Genomic DNA, 17,696 nt, shown 5'->3' with positions numbered 1-17,696 from the left:
TTCTTTCCATTACATTTTGTGCACATTTTGCCAAATGCTGGGCATTGTCTTGACTGGTGCTGGTAACCACAGCGTTTGCAATTAAAAATGCCATCCTCCGATTGCTTTGCATTTCTGTTCTGCCCACGTTTCTTCCCCTCGTAGGACACAGCACCGACAGCAGCACAGTCATTCACTACAGTCGCATTATTAATTTCACTGAAAGTCTTTGCGTGCTGTTGAGCTAGCTCACTGGCATGGCATATTTTCACAGCATCCTCCAATGTTAGTTCGATTTCTCTCAACAAATGTTCCCTGACCTTTTTCTCATGAATACCAAACACAATCTGGTCACGAATCATGGATGATTTCAGTTCAGAGAAATTACATGTCTGTGCTTTCAGTTTCAGATCGGTCACAAAGCTATCAAAAGTCTCATTTTGCTGCTGTGTCCGTGAACGGAACACGTACCTCTCATAGGTCTCGTTCTTTTTGGGAGAACAATGTGTATCAAACTTCTTTAGCACATTGTCCATTTTTTCTCTGTCCTCCTCTTGATCAAATACAAACGTATTAAATACCTCTATCGCCTGCGGGCCTGCAACCGTGAGCAGTAACGCTATTTTCCTTGCGTCTGGCATCGTACCGAACCCGATGGCAGCAATGTGGAGTTCGAATTGTTGTTTACAAGTCCGCCAATTGCAGTCGACATTCCCCGTGAGTTTCAAACCCTCCGGGGGCTTCAAATTCTCCATGTCGCGTTTCACAATATTCAGCAGATATTACCAATCCTGGTACCATGTTATGTTCATAAATAAATAGACATTTTCATTATGAACAGCTAGCTTGAGCTAGTCATTTATTCAGCCATGTGGACTAGTGTACAGGCATCCATCTTGACTATTGCCTTGTGGGTAGCCCTTTACTAAACATGCAGAGTAAGGAACTGAGACAGAGACTTGAACTGTTAAAACCCCCACCCTTTCCCCGTAGCCCTGCAATTTTTTTCCCGTCAGCTACTTATCCAACTCCCTTTTGAAAGACACGATTGAATCTGCCTCCACCACCGTTTCAGGCAGTGCATTCCAGAAAACTAACCACTCGCTGCGTAAAAAAGTTGTTCCTCATGTCGCTTTTGGTTTTTCTGCCAATCACCTTAAATCTGTGTCCTCTGGTTCTCGACCCTTCTGTCAATGGGAACAGTTTCTCTCTATCTACTCTGTCTAGACCCCTCATGATTTTGAATACCTCATTGAGAATTGGTCATTCTTATTTATTGTTTGTGGGACTTTGTTTCACACATATTGGCTGCTACGTCCATCTATAAAATAATAGTACTACTCTTCCAAAATACTTTATTGGCTGTGATGTGTTTTGGGATGTACCGAGGACCTGAAAGGTGCTTTATAAATGCAAGTTCGTTCTTTTTCTTACATAAAAACAGTATCTTGCAAACAAGGATAAAAAGTTGTGTGTTTACTTTAAAAAAGAGGGTTACTTGCCTTTGTTCTTGGAAACCTAACCACTAGACTAATTAAATTAGGCAAGTGTGAACGGCTGTCCTGGGTTTTGTAGATGTTAATAAGATGTACATCTATAAATTGGTGCCAGCCATTCAAGTTAGAATCAGGAATTGTTTCTCTGAATTACATCATTGTGTAATGTCAGACATAAATGTGTTTTCATCATTTCAAGTGAATAGTGTCTGGCATGCATGATACCAGCTAAGCAATATCATCTTAATTAACTGAATCTGCTTTTTATATTGCAGCCTGTGTCTTTACGAAGGCAGCTAACTACACCATTCTCCAACATTTACATTTCTAATACAGTCCCCACCGCTTATAGTGGGCACGTTGGCGTCGATGTGATTTGCCCACTATACGGGGTGGACACTGTAACCAATAAACTGATTGGGCAGATTCTTAAAGTCTTGCTGGATTCTGAAGGATGGTGTTCAAACTATGGAGTTCCTGGAGAGCTTCCCTTAAATATTTCAGATGAAACTTCCTATCTGAGGGATCTGGCTGTTCTATTACCAAGAGGATGAAGACTGGACTGTTAACACTCACTGTGTTCATTCTCAAGACATGGTTTTTATTCTAAAGATGTGTTTTATTTTTTTTTAAACTTATAATTCCTGGGAGAAGTACAGGTGAGGGTGCTGATGCATGTTGTAAATCTTAAACTGCTTTTATATTGGGCCAATTGCAAATTAGTACCAGTGCCTTGTACAGTTGGTAGCAACCTCAAAGTCCAGGTTGCTGGATTTGCTAAACCAGCCACCAGGAAGATTAATTTCTTTTTTAAATGGGTCTTCAAGGTAGTTGGCCTTAGCAAGTTCAGCAAGTTTACTTTGGGATTGATTACCAGCTATATAGGAGTGCAGGTTTCATGCAAATTAATAGCAGCTTTAAACCCACCATTTAAAATCTAAGTCCCGCTTATGCCCCTGGATCTTAGCATGAATCTTAGAGCAAAACATCTAAAACTCATTTGACCAGTAGCTGTTGCCATGACTGAGATCACTGCAGAAGAACCACATATTAGAACTGAAATATCTGTGCACTCACCTCGACTGGCTGAGAAGGAATTTTAATTTTCAACAGTTTCGCCCTGGCACTTGCTTTCATCTCAGCGATTTTTCCGTACGACTCCTCGCTGTAATCTTCTGAAGGAGGCTTTAGTTCTGGGGATTTACTGGGGGCTTGGTCTTGCCCATCCATAGGTCTCACATATGCTGTAGGTTTTTGTTGCATCATATTTGGTTTTGATGGTAAAGATGGTGGAAAAGTTTGAGATGCATGTTGGCTGGGGACAGGAACATTCAGACCAGAAGACAAGCTCTCAGGATCACCGGAGTGTACATCTAGTTCATGAGGAGATTTTGTTGGAGGACAGTCTTTGCTGTGACTATTGCTACTTTGTAATTTGGAAATGGTAAACCCGCTGGAATGTAAGGGGGATAATGGTGTTATAGGAGACAAGGGTTGTATAAGGAAGGACAATGGTAACAGTGGTTGAAAGTGTTGCAAATGGGATAACTGGACTTTGGCGTGATTGTCCGCATCCGCTTGATCATCCCTCCCACGATGGCTACTGTAAGTTTCACGGCCACTATAGCAGTTGTCCTTATTTTGGCTTCGGTTATGAAATAAGTCGTAGCTTTTAGTGTTATGGCTGGAGCTTTGGCTGTTCTGTTCTATCAGTGCAGTGCTTTTTTGGGAAGAACAGTCACCTGTTGATGGAGCAGAGCTGAGAGGTCCCATTAATCGTGGATTGCTGCTGTGAAAGGAAGGCTGCATTGAACTATTACTTCTGTTTGGACCAAGCAAGCACTCATTCTTTTCTTGTGGCATCAAAGGGACTGCCCTTTTGGGTATACCAATGAAGTTCTGATGAGACTTGTTACTTATTAAATCCTTCATCTCATCGTAGCTGCCCAGCATATTCTGAATACGACTGGAAAGTTCATCCCCTTTATTGGTCTGCACAGAAACAGATAAAGCAATTAATAACTCCAACCCAAAGAAGAATCTCTTGTGATGGTTCATAGATATTTTTATAGAAGCAAATATCCAAGAAAAAAAATGGTTTCCTTGCATGCACTAATTACTGTTTTAAAAACAGCCAGATATTTTTTTTTTTTTTATAAATGTACTCATTAAATTTCTTAATTTCAAATGCAACTTTTTTTTGAATAGAAAGATCCGTGCTGGCTGCAAATTAGCATGGACTGAACAATACATTTTGCAATACCATGGTCAGTGAACAGTCAGTTACCAAAATTTAAAAATAACTCGGTCTTGTATCTCAGTGTAGTAATCCTAAAGCAAATTTTTATACATAGCCAAGTCCAAGGCTTTTAATATTCATCTTCCAGTTGTAATGCAAACTCATTTCTTTGGTGTGCATCAGTCCCCTTTGCCAATTTTACAGCCTTTGAGACCATGTAAAGCAGCCCAAATTGCTTCGAATGTTGTTGTCCCTTTCTACAATTTTACTCAAGGAGAAAGGCAAGGTTGTTGGAAGTTTAGTTCCGCAAAGATTCCTTCTAAAACCACAGAAAAACTTTTACAGCACTAACAGAAGATTAGGCTAGTACAGCTCTTTGACAGAGCTCCTATTGTTCTCAACACATAGGCCTTGATTTTAATGAGAGGGCAGGTACAGTACGCACGAACCCCGAAGCGGGTGGCACACCCGATGAGTCGGGGGACGTGGACCATCTTAATCAACGGGCCTCATTTCCACACATTTTCTTGGTGACTCGCACAAAACTGGCCAGATTCACTACCTGGCCAGCAGGTGGGAGTGGGAATTTAGAGACACGAGGTCACAGCTGTGGAACTGCAGGATCGGTCCCTGGCAGTTAAATAAGTGAAGTACTGGGGTGGGGTGGGGGGGGGAGAGAAAGAGAAAGAGCCCTCTGGGCGTCATCATGTGGGGGGAGGTGGGGGAGGGCAAGGGAGGCCCAAAACTTTCTTGTGGGGCCTGGAGAAGAACCCCTGCTTTTCCTGACCCACCCACAAGCACACCTAAAAACATTTTTTAAGACTGTCCTGCCTGGGCCTCTTCTGCCCCACAATCCCCCTCCCAGCAAGTCTGGTGTAGCTGTCACTGCTCCCCTGCTCAGGCTTCCAACTAAAATTGCATATTGGGTCCCGATGATGTTAAAATATGCAGATCTGTGCCCGATTACAAGACCCCACCAGCTTGCCAGGGTGGGGGTGGTGTCCTGCTCACCTACTCACTCGAGGCACTAAGAGCTGTGTTACACCGGATCTAAAGGGAAAAGTTAAAGCCAAATTAGTCTGAGCTGCTTTGTACTTTACCTTGTATGGCTCACCAAAGAGAGGGGCATTTTCAAGGAAAGGTTCTTTGTCGAGATGAATTTCTTGGTTTCGCCTTTCCCTTTCTTTAATTCGAAGCAAATTTCTGTCCTCATTGTACAAGCTGTTGAAGAACAGAATAAACTAAATTTCAAACTTCTCCAAATAGATTTTAATCTACTTGGCAATCAACTTACAAAATGCAAAATGAATTTAGAAAGACAGTAACAAAGATCAGGAAATAGCCATCTGTTGCCATGTCAACCAGACCACAGAGGGGAAGCTTTTCTGCTGCTCATCACCTTTGATCAATGACATGTGTTCAAGGTGGCTATCACTATGTTAAGTGCAAATGTGTACATTCGCCATTTGAAAACACTACTACAAGTATGTGTCCAGATATCTATTATTTAGAGAGACCTATCCCTCTACAAAATAAAACTATTAGGGGTCCTGGAAATTCAATTTTTACAATACTGCATACAATATACAGAGGATAAACAGCCAACATAAAACTGCAATTAAATGGAGTCGAGGATATTTTGAACCTAGGCGGAGACAGTAGAGTGGCCTGTGATTATCACTAGAATCCAAATGGAATTGTAGACCTAACCTCACTACCAGCTTGCTTACTGTACATTTAATAAAATTCTACAGATGCTGCACATCTTGTACTGTGCTATGTATTGAACATGGTTACTCTATAAAGACCTCATGACATGCAGCAAAAGGCAGCGAGTGGCACAGCACCTAAAAAGGTACGTGGCATGATAATATAAATAGGTACACGCGTTGAGCCTAGCAGTGCACATCATACTTAGTCAGCAGAGATATATCACATACACTGCAAAAACCAGATAAACTGGTCATTCATCTAACTGCCATTTGTGCGACCATGCAATGCACAAAATGGCTGTGGCATTCACCTAGAAACTATGACTGCACTTCAAAGTAACTAATTGTATGCGAAGTGCTTTGAGAGTGATGTGGTAAGGTACAACATAAATGCAAGTCTTCTTACAGATTCTTCCCATTCCCTATACAATCTGTGACAAAATGCTGATTTAAAAAAACAGAACTGTAACGGAAGGAAGCCAGAGTTAAGACAGGAGCACACTCCGAGTGCTGTATATAAACCAGGCACTGGTCAGAATCTCTCGGTCTTGCCAGCTGATAGCCTTAGGTCAATACATTCAAAGCAGCCCAGTGATAATACCCAATCATTTAATATTGTTCTAAAAAGTGCCACAGATTGAGTGCACAACATTTGCACTACAAACATACACAAATCCCAACATACTATACATACAGAACGCAGGTCAGATCTATTTTTAGAAGCACTGGTTTTGCTACTGGCTGCCATTTACTTAAGTCACCCAACACTTGCTGAGAATATGTATATCTTGGAATCTCAATTCAAAATGTGCAAGTAACCAAAGTATTAAATATCATTAGCATCTTTTTCCAAATATACATTAATCTTTAAAAAAAAGTACAAATATTCAATGTTGATAATCAAATCCTACATTTTATTCAAATCAACATTCTTTTGATGCAGAAAAACTACTGCATACTCAAAACCTGCCATAGCAATATTCTATGAGGTGGCAACAAATGAACAATTAAAAAATTCAGGATACCTTTTATTGCCCTCATAGAACGAGACTAGTGTTTACCGTTTTTGCATGGCTATTAGTGTACAAGCATAAACGTGAAGTATAAATATAATCAAAGCTGTGTGCCAGCACCTCTACCACTGCACTTGTCTAAAACAGACAGCTTGTGGGAAGGGAACAGGGAGTCCACTAGCTGAAATGTGTGTGTGTGTGTGTGTGGGGGTGCAGGTAGAGGGCAAAGGGGAGAACTGAAAGAACTTTCAGGAGCCACAGAAGTTGCAAAGCAGGATTTCACCAAGTAGCTCTTCACTCCCACTGAATAAAATTGAATGGTGAAGGTAACAAATCCACCCCATGTGTTTGACACAGCTATTTATTCATCATCTCCCCCTCTTGGAAAAAAGACAGCACAGCCTGTAAGGCTTCTCCAATTAAGGCAGCAACGGAGATTTGTTCTATGCTGCACTGATCAATTACACGTATCAATGCTGGGTAACAGTGGACACAATCCTCTAGGATTTCCCCATTGCTGACACTGAAGCACGTCTTCAACAAAATAGACAACAGTATGAGATTCTCCAGAGATTAAAAATAGGTTACATCAAGAGTCAAGTACTTTTCTGTAAAGCTACACAGCTCATTTAAAAGGGAGCAACTCAAATCTTACAGTAAAACATTGCTCCCAGTACACTGAAAATTTGAACTCGAGGTCCCGGGGGAAAAAAGTTAAAGAGCAGGAGACTGCAATGAGTCTCTATTTTAATATAGTGAGAATGTGTGGAGGAGGAAAACATGTAGGATAGCATACTTGGAGAGTAAATTTCAGAAGCATTGGACAGAGAAAGGTTTTGCCCATCAGAAAACAACATTTTCCCTGTTTACTGTCCAGAAGTGGAAGAGCCTTCTCAGGTGTGGGAGCAGTATTCTCTTCTAGGATAGACTTCTACTTCAGAGAGAGTTGTTGAGGGGAAAGTGTTTGGCATGACAAAGATGAAACCAAGCTTGTTGGAGGCAGCTTTAGCAATGAAGGAGATATAGGAGTTCCGAGATTTGAGATAGAGGGGCCAAGAACGTTGCCAGATAAAAATGACTATGGATCGAGCCTCTGGTAATAGTTGTAGCTGTTGATTAGATTTGGAGTGATATGAAGAAAGTCTCTCCATTTACCCACCCAGCCCCTCCAACCACCACCGTACCAACTTTATCTCCTCTAGTGAAGACTAACTGCTGGCTGGAGCACATTACCACAGCTGCTGGTGACCCTCTGGGAACTTGCCAAGTGGCTATTATTCATGTCTGAACCTTGAGAGCGAGTGCCAGCTATTTGACCTAGTCAGCAACACAACCAACCCTGAATTGGCTGATACTGGATGTTAACATATGCTCTTCCAACAGGGTCACCAGATAGTTTGGCAGGTTAATGTTCCCCCTCCCTAGCCAAGGGGCACAAGACTCCAATTATAGTAACCCTACCACTATTCGGGTTGAGATCTCTCTATTTGTTCATGGGATGTGGACATCACTGGCAAGGCCAGCATTTATTGCCCATCTCTAGTTGCCCTTGAGAAGGTGGTGTGAGCCACCTTCTTGAACTGCTGCAGTCCGTGTGAAGATACTCCCAGTGCTGTTAGGGAGGGAGTTCCAGGATTTTGACCCAGCGACAATGAAGGAACGGCGATATAATTCCAAGACAGGATGGTGTGCGACTTGGAGGTGGTGGTATTCCCATGCACCTGTTGCCCTTCTAAGTGGTAGAGGTCGTGGGTTTGGGAGGTGCTGCCGAAGAAGCCTTGGCGGGTTGCTGCAGTGCATCTTGTAGATGGTACACACTGCAGCCATGGTACGCCGGTGGTGGATGGGGTGCCAATCAAGCGGGCTGCTTTGCCTTGGATGGTGTCGAGCTTCTTGTGTTGTTGGAGCTGCACTCATCCAGGCAAGTGAAGAGTATTTCATCACACTCCTTACTTGTGCCTTGTAGGGGAGTCAGGAGGTGAGACACTCGCTGCAGAATATTCAGCCTCTGACCTGCTCTTGTTGCCACAGTATTTATGTGGTTGGTTCAGTTAAGTTTCTGGTCAATGGTGACCCCCAGGATATTGATGGTGGGGGATTCAGCGATGATAATGCCGTTGAATGTCAAGGGGCGGTGGTTAGACTCTTGCTTGTTGGAGAGAGTCATTGCCTGGCACTTGTGTGGCGTGAATGTTACCTGCCACTTATCAGCCCAAGCCTAAATGTCGTCCAGGTCTTGTTGCATGCGGGCATGGACTGCTTCATTATCTGAGGAGTTGTGAATGGTGCTGAACACTGTGCAGTCATCAGCGAACATCCCCACTTCTGACCTTATGATGGAGGGAAGGTCATTGATGAAGCAGCTGAAGATGGTTGCCCTGAGGAACTCCTGCAGCGATGTCCTGGGGCAGAGATGATTGACCTCCAACCACCACAACCATCTTCCTTTGTGCTAGGTATGACTCCAGCCAGTGGAGAGTCTCTCCCCCATGGATTCCCACCGACTTCAGTTTTACTAGGACTCCTTAATGCCACACTCGGTCAAATGCTGCCTTGATGACAAGGGCAGTCACTCTCGCCTCACCTCTGGAATTCAGCTCTTTTGTCCATGTTTGAACCAAGGCTGTAATGAAGTCTGGAGCGGAGTGGTCCTGGCAGAACTGAAACTGGGCATCAGTGAGCAGGTTATTGGTGAGCAAGTGCTGCTTGATAGCACTGTTGACGACACCTTCAATCACTTTGCTGATGATTGAAAGTAGACTGATGGGGCGTAACTGGCCGGATTGGATTTGCCCTGCTTTTTGTGGACAGGACATACCTGGACAGTTTTCCACATTGTCGGATAGATGCCAGTGTTATAGCTGTACTGGTAGAGCTTGTCTAGAGGCACGGCTAGTTCTGGAGCACAAGTCTTCAGCACGACAGCCGGGATGTTGTTGGGGCCCATAGCCTTTGCTGTATCCAGTGCAATCCACCATTTCTTGATATCACGTGGAGTGAATTGAATTGACTGAAGACCAAGGAAAGACTGGGAATCAAATCGGAGGCCTTGGTGGATTGTTTGTGTTTTTTTTTAAATAAAGTGAGCATATCGTTTAAGACTTTTGAAGCAGCATCATTTCCCCCCCCGCACCTTCCCCCCTCCAAATGTCTTTCTTCCCCACCTTCTATAGGTTTTGACTTCTTGCTGGGGTAGGCATGAAAATAGACAAATAGACAGTCATTGGGTGTGAACCATGACAATGTGCATTGTTAGGCTATTTGACTGCAGGGGGGCATCACAGCCAAGCTCAATTCCATCCTCATCAGACAGCCACATTCCAGCAGGGAATTCGCTGAATAGTGATCTGCTGCTGAAATCCCAACACATTTTGAATTCCCTCAGGCAAGGATACTGAGAATCCTTATCATAGCTGAGATCAGCGAACATAGCACAAACAGAGGATTGGAATGGCGACCTTCCTGATCTACATGGCACAGCAACTCGCGAGTTAAACGCGGAACTATTGAGACCCTACTCCCCAAAAACTGTCTTTCAAGAATGAAAAGAGAGAATTTAATTACACTATTGAAAGGCATGGAGTAGATCAATGTCTAATTATTCAGTAACTGCACGAGATAAGTACATGCAATTGAATAGGATTTATATGGGCAAGTTTGTGCTGAATTGACTCGGACCCAAATTCTGCAGTATAAAACTGGACAGTAATGTAGCTAAAACTGAACTAGATTACCAACAAGACAAATCCATTGGGTCTCATCAAAAAATGTCTTGTACTAGTTGGGTGGCATTATAATCTGCATGAAAGATACATTGAAAAGCGCAGTAGCATTCCGCAGGGCTGTTTAGAGTACCACCAAGAATTAACTTCTTTATCTTGATCATCTAAAAAATCTTATGTCTGCATGCACTTCCTGTCTATCAAATCTTACGTGCTGTGGTTAGTCTTTTCATCGCTAGTGTCAGCTTTTTTCCAGTATAAATTCCTATGTCCACACTTAAAATGGAAACCACCTATGTAAATTTATCACCTTGTAATTACATATCCTGACCACTGGGTTTCCACAGATTGCACAAAATGCCTAACTTTTCACTCCATAACTGAAATTTCTGACGTCCCGGAGCTGAATTTGGATTGTGACATCGGCACCCGATTCCCTAGGATGCATCAGTACCAGGCAGCTGTACTGATGGAATACTCATCTTTAGCTAATATATATGAAAGGGGGGGGGGGGGGGAGGGGAGGGAAAGAGAGAGGCATAATGTGGGGGGGGGGGGGGGGGGAAAGAAAGAAAGAAAGAAAGAAAGAAAGAAAGAAAGAAAAAAGAGAGAAAAAAGATGGAGGAGAAAATAGAAAGGGGAGGGGCTGGGTATGAAGGTAAAGGGAAGGCATATAATGGGGCAGCATGAGTGACTGAGTGAGCGAATGGGAAAGTTACAGCTGAAGGCCACATTTACCCTGTAACCTCCCCCCCACCCCAAATATAGGTGTTGGTGGCACCTTCCCCTGCCATGCCATCCATCACCTCCTACTTGACAGGAGTAGAAAGAGAGAAATGAGGAGGATAGCAACTGAAGTAAAAAAAAGTTGCAGAGGAGCAGAAAAGAGGAGAGAGAAGAGAGACATAAAACAGCAACACAAAAGCAGATTAGCGAGATCTTATTCTCCGATTTACTGTTCGCAATGTCATGGGAGATTGACTAATATAATATAAAAAAAACCTTGTGCATGGCTAGCTTTGTTATGATTTTGGGTCACTTATGTCAACAGTTAACATTGAAACCACCTGGGAAACAGTTAAAAATGTAAATTAGGTACGTAAACAGTTGCTGTAGGTGGTATCGTGGAATGGATTTCTGAAGCGTCCCTCCCAACTTCATCTGTCTGTATCATATGACCCACAATTTAGTACTATATACAGTATTTTTTTAAAAAGTCAAATGCAAAATGCCATGTAAAATGCAGTCAGCCTGCGGCTTTGATGGAGGGGTGAAAAAGGAAAGTGAAGCTCCCAGTTGCACTCGCCTCTTTAAAAAGTTATAATTTTTCACATAAAATGCATGCGATTTATACCTAGAAACGGATTTTAATGCGTGTTGCATGCAAAATAAAATTGTAGTACTAGTGCAGAATGTCTGGTACTGGTTTGACTTTGATTCTCTTCCCTTGTCCTCCCCCAAACAATTGAACAACTTGTCAATGTTCAATGTCAAGCCTCAAACTAAAAATGGCTACTTGGTTGTGGCATTGGATGGTTGCCAGTACCTGTAGAACTATGACCCATCCCAAACTATACCTGCAGGAAATAGGGCTATAGGAGGTAAAACCTTGGGGGTGGGGGATTGTTACTGTAACTAGCCTTGCATAAAAAATATAAATGAAGCAGAAAATAATTTTAAAATTCACAGCATTAAGGAGCATTGCCGTTAGTCAGAAATGTGGCTGGACATCATTTTGATGCAAACAGTTCAATAGTAAGAAGCACTTTAGTGTACTGCAAAATTAAATCAATCATTCTCATATTATCCCTTGTATCTTGCTACTTAAAAACTGAAACTTGCGTGTTTTTCGTTTTATAGCACGTCAAATATAAAATTAGTTATATTTTACCAACAGACCTCAGAATATAAAATGTGTCCCTCATTGGACTCTGTGGTGTTCTCAAGTATGCAAAACAGAAATAACTTTAGGTCTTTTACTACAACTATTTCCTACAATGAGAGAGCAGGTTTCTTATCAGAGACAAGTGGCCATTTTAACATTGGCGCACAGTATCTGGCAGTGCAATGTTAGATCACACAGGCAGAGCATGTTTCATCTTCCAGCCTAGTAGATATTGAATCCTCTATTGTATACATTATTACATTTAAATTTCCACATAAAGCAACACAGGAAAGTTTCGACACCCATTATTATATATTCACAACAGTTCATAATTTTTTTTTTTTTATAAATGAGCTACAGAACTGTGTATGTATTATTGTAATAGAGCCAAATAACTCGAGCATTATTAACCATTAGATGCTTTCCAAAGTCTTATATATATTTATTAGAGATAAAGAAAAAAAAAGCAACATTTTTTTTTAACCAGATTAACCTTTCTACTTCTGCAGATTTCTAGAAAAAATGACCAATTTTGACTTAAACACAGTTAAAAAGAAACTTAAAGCTTGCTTTGAGTTTCAGAATTTGAGAGCCTTTATGCCAAGTGAGAATTCAGTTGGGGAAAAAAAGCAGTACCTTCTCAAAATTCTCATCAAATTTATTGCTTTGGTTTCATCAAGTTTTACAGGTTTATTTTTTTTTTTAAATCAGCTTTCAGCTACATACCAATATTGCATGTAAAACGACATCATCAAAACTGTTCTGGTCGAATGGATGAGACACAGAACTACAAACTGATCCAGGAAAATACATCCACGAAAGGTCCTTAATATCAAAAGCTAATCTGCACTCTTCAGAAACTTGCAGTTTGAGGGTGGTGGGGTGAAGAAAAGAGATAAAAGTCGTGCAACATACTCGAGTGCTTCTCAATTCTTCGCTGTGGTGAGTATTCGCACACAAACTAGCCTGTTAAACGAGGTTAGTCATGCATTACCACTAAATGCCACTTGACGCTGCCATGGCAACAACCGTCCTAGATTACAGACAGTGGTACACAGCTGACTCCTCATTTATCACATGCGTAGACAACATTTCGGTGGCTGCTCTTTTCTGAAGCTACTCTACTGTAACTACCTGGCCATTCTCTTGTCGATCAGTGCTACAAAAACCAGACACCCCCGCTTTCATCAGGACTGACGTCAGCTCACGCACACAGTAACTTATTATAGTATTATCCATGAGAAATGCCACGGATTTCTCGTCATCTAAAACCACATCAGCTATTAAGACGAACCGAGTAAATCGAGCTGAGCATTGGTCTCATCAGCTTTGCAATTTCCTGGGTTCTCCCAGTACACATTTAAATTGCTTTAATTGTCCAGTTTGTACTTACAGGTCTGACCTTCCATTCTTCCTTTTTACTTTTATCTCATTGCTGTTTGCGAGACCTTGATGTGTGCAAACTGGCTGCCACATTTTCCTATATTACAACAGAGACTACACTTCAAAAGTACTTCATTGGCTGTGAGGCACTTTGGGACGTCCTGAGGTTGTGAAAGACACAATCTATTACCTCAACTGCTTGCATTTTCCTTGCTTGCATATCAAAGTGAAGTTGAAATACACTATAAATTTCAAGTTTAAGTGCCCCAAAATTACTGCATTTCTTTCCCTTCCCTTCCAGATACGAGCCAGAAGACCGTAAAGAAAAGCTGTGTTAGAAGCCGGCAGTTATGAAGGTCAAGTTTTTGCACTGAAGGTCAATGGCGGGGTAAGCAGTTTGTGTACCGTCCTTGTTGACATCTGCTCTTTGCTCCTGGCTTCCTGTCAGTCACAGATCCAGCACTCAGTCCGTGCTGCAAGTACACAACTCACACGCTCATTAAATCAATTTCAGCTGTGAAAGCTTGGAGCACGGAGTGCAAAAAGAGCGGTTCAAAATCATACCCAGGAAGAAGTTGCCCACTTGCAGATTTTAAGACAGTCAATCTTCGCCAGCTGCTTAAATTGAACTGCTTTTCCTTCCCCACCTCCAACCAAAGACAGCGACTCATAGGAGGTTACACAGTTCTTCAGTCCAATGGTATTTCTTCAAATGAGAGTCTAGACAGTGAGTGTTGACAAGCCATTGGACCCGGGGGAAGAGACAACAGAAAGAGGGGGGTAAAGAGAGAAAGGCCATCAGTTTAACAGATTGGAGAGATAATCCTGCCCTCACCAGATAGCCACACTTTTATGATGTTGGTGGTATTTGGAGAAAGGTGAGGGGGTTGGTATCCTAGTTGAACCTTATCTCGTCTTTGCCAGACATGTACTATGTACACTTTCTAGCTTTATGGGGGTGGGGGCTAGGAGGGAGGAGAAGGAGGTCAGCAAAGGATAGCACTCAGGAGCAGGAATGGTATCTGATTTTCCCTCTGCCTTGGCCCAAGAACTTGAAGTCAATTATATTGCACCAGTGATATCAAAGTTCAAGAATTGAACTTGGTATTGATCTGTTTGATGTGGCTCAGAACTACACCATATTTATCTGTTTACTTGGGAGTGAAGGGAGAGGAAGGATGAAAATGAGTGAAGCCTAAAAACAAATTTGAATGCAACCATTTTGGGATAGTCTGAATGTACAACCATCAAAAGCAACACTTTAGGGGGAAGATTACAAACTCACGGCAAGGTTCAGATGACTAGTTCTAAAGTTGAGTAATGTCTCTCAGGAGTCTGATTATTTGGAACACGTTACTATGGATGGATTCTCCCTCATTATTTATTTTGCTGGCTGTGTGCATCACTATCAGGACGCTCAATTCAGTCAGCTATCGAGGGTTTGCGGGGGGGGGGGGGGCAGGGAAACTCTCGAGTACAGCGCCTCCAAATTAAGTCCATGGTTCATATTAAAGTCCCATTTCATGCACTAGCTGATCTTTTGTGATATTGCTCATGGATAGCCTGGGGATTGGATTATGGTTGTGATGTTTAGTTGCTAGCCTGTCCATTTAAGGCCACAGCGCAAGTACTGCCTATGGACAAATGGCCTAAATAGCCAAATTATGAAGTACTCTATAAAACCATTCAAAAAGGCTTCCAAAATTCCTTTTATTTCAGTTTTTAAACATTCGTCTATATATTTAAAAATCTCTCATTTGTGCACAATTCCTATCAATGTTTATTATAATTTCCTGTACCCACATTTATAATAAGTTTACTTCTACTGATGTAAACTTACACCACCAATTGCATTTTCTCACCAGTGGAGGCACTGCAGAGCTACCACTGTGGGGAGGATGTAATTATTGCATGACAACTATACCTAGGTCATTTCCATTGTAAACGTGAACATAGGGAAATTAACCCTGCTTCACCTGAACACCGCACTTAGTCTTGACTGCTTGTGTGCAGAGCCACAGGAGCTGGACTGGTAGATTAAAAATGTTACATCTCCACATCAATGTCCCCCGTAAGTCATGCTGCCTCCTGCGTGGCCTGGCTCCCTTAATGCTCGGCTCATTCAAATTTTTGCGTACGCGCGTTATCTACAATATAAAAGCCAGTGAGCGGCTTGTGTTTTTTTTTTATTCATTGATGGGATGTGGGCGTCGCTGGCTAGGCCTGCATTTAGTGCCCATCCCTAATTGCCCTCGAGAAGATGGTGGTGAGCCACCTTCTTGAACCGCTGCAGTCCATATGGTGTAGGTACACCCACAATGCTGTTAGGAAGGGAGTTCCAGGATTTTGGCCCAGCGACAGTGAAGGAACGGCGATACAGGTCCAAGTCAGGATGGTGTGTGGCTTGGAGGGGAACTTGTAGGTGGTGATGTTCCCATGCGTCTGCTGCCCTTGTCCTTCTAAGTGGTAGAGGTCGCGGGTTTGGAAGGTGCTGTTGAAGGAGCTTTGGCGAGTTGCTGCAGTGCATCTTGTAGATGGTACACACTGCAGCCACAGTGCGCCGGTGGTGGAGGGAGTGAATGTTGAAGGTGGTGGAGTGCCAATCAAGCGGGCTGCTTTATCCTGAATGGTGTCGAGCTTCTTGAGTGTTGTTGGAGCTGCACTCATCCAGGCAAGCGGAGAGTATTCCATCACACTCCTGACTTGTGCCTTGTAGATAGTGGAAAGGCTTTGGGGAGTCAGGAGGTGAGACACTCGCCGCAGAATTCCCAGCCTCTGGCCTGCTCTTGTAGCCACAGTATTTATATGGCTGGTCCAGTTCAGTTTCTGATCAATGGTAACCCCCAGGATGTTGATAGTGGGGGATTCAGCGATGGTAATGCCATTGAATGTCAAGGGGGGATGGTTAGGGTCTCGCTTGTTGGAGATGGTCATTGCCTGGCATTTGTGTGGTGCGAATGTTACTTGCCACTTGTCAGCCCAAGTCTGAATGTTGTCCAGGTCTTGCTGCATATGGACACGGACTGCGTCAGTATCTGACGAGTCTCGAATGGTGAACAGTGTGCAATCATCAACGAACATCCCCACTTCTGACCTTATGATGGAGGGAAGGTCATTGATGAAGCAGCTGAAGATGGTTGGGCCTGAGGAACTCCTGCAGTGATGTCATGTGATTGAGATGAATGACCTCCAACAACCACAGCCAACTTCCTTTGTGCTAGGTATGATTCCAACCAATGGAGAGTTTTCCCCTTGATTCCCATTGACTTCAGTTTTGCTAGGGCTCCTTGATGCCACACTCGATCAAATGCTGCCTTGATGTCAAGGGCAGTCACTCTCACCTCACGAGTTCAGCTCTTTTGTCCATGTTTGGACCAAGGCTGTAATGAGGTCAGGAGCTGAGTGGCCCTGGCGGAACCCAAACTGGGCGTCAGTTAGCAGGTTATTGCTGAGTTAGTGTCGCTTGATAGCACTGTCGACGACACCTTCTATCACTTTGCTGATGATTGAGCGTAGACTGATGGGACGGTAATTGGCCGGGTCGGATTTGTCCTGCTTTTTGTAGACAGGACATACTTGGGCAATTTTCCACATTGCCGGGTAGATGCCAGTGTTGTAGCTGTACTGGAACAGCTTGGCTAGGGGCGCAGCTAGTTCTGGAGCACAAGTCTTCAGTACTATTGCTGGAACGTTGTCAGGGCCCATAGCCTTTGCAGTATCCAGTGTCTTCAGCCATTTCTTGACATCACGTGGAGTGAACTGAATGGGCTGAAGACTGGCATCTGTGATGCTGGGGACCTCAGGAGGAGGCTGAGATGGATCATCCACTCGGCACTTCTGGCTGAAGATAGTTGCAAATGCTTCAGCCTTGTCTTTTGCACTCACGTGCTGGGCTCCACCATCATTGAGGATGGGGGTATTTTTGGAGCCTCCTCCTCCTGTTAACTGTTTAATTGTTCACCACCACTCACGACTGGATGTGGCAGGACTGCAGAGCTTTGATTTGATCCGATGGTTATGAGATCGCTTAGCTCTGTCTATCGCATGTTGCTTCTGTTGTTTGGCATGCAAGTAGTCCTGTGTTGTAGCCTCACCAGGTTGACACCTCATTTTTCGGTATGCCTGGTGCTGTTCCCGGCATGCTCTCCTGCACTCTTCGTTAAACCAGGGTTGATCTCCCGGCTTGATGGTAATGGTAGAGTGAGGGATATGCCGGGCCATGAGGTTACAGATTGTGGTTGAATACAATTCTGCTGCTGCTGATGGC

The 17,696-nt window shown here is 43.1% G+C and overlaps 1 protein-coding gene across 4 annotated transcripts in view; it reads right to left on the bottom strand.

Annotated features, from left to right (window-relative positions):
* LOC147123034 (AF4/FMR2 family member 1-like) overlaps window positions 1-17,696 on the bottom strand; it is a 179,247-nt gene that overhangs the window by 88,803 nt on the left and 72,748 nt on the right. For 3 of the 4 annotated variants that reach the window (XM_085963992.1, XM_085963982.1, XM_085963972.1), the window contains exons 2-3: window positions 4,815-4,935; window positions 2,553-3,467 (exon numbers count right to left, since the gene is read on the bottom strand). In XM_085963992.1, the coding sequence (XP_085820118.1) occupies window positions 2,553-3,467; window positions 4,815-4,935 (1,036 nt within the window). Of the gene's footprint in view, window positions 1-2,552; window positions 3,468-4,814; window positions 4,936-12,772; window positions 12,814-17,696 lie in introns of those variants that run through there. The other variant, XM_085964000.1, reaches the window with a different exon arrangement.

Source organism: Somniosus microcephalus, chromosome 2 (genome assembly GCF_052327205.1).
Source record: "Somniosus microcephalus isolate GS21.2 chromosome 2, FLI_Smic_1.0, whole genome shotgun sequence".
In the NCBI taxonomy this organism is placed as follows: Eukaryota; Metazoa; Chordata; class Chondrichthyes; order Squaliformes; family Somniosidae; genus Somniosus; species Somniosus microcephalus.
This window is presented reverse-complemented; position numbering and strand designations above follow the sequence as displayed.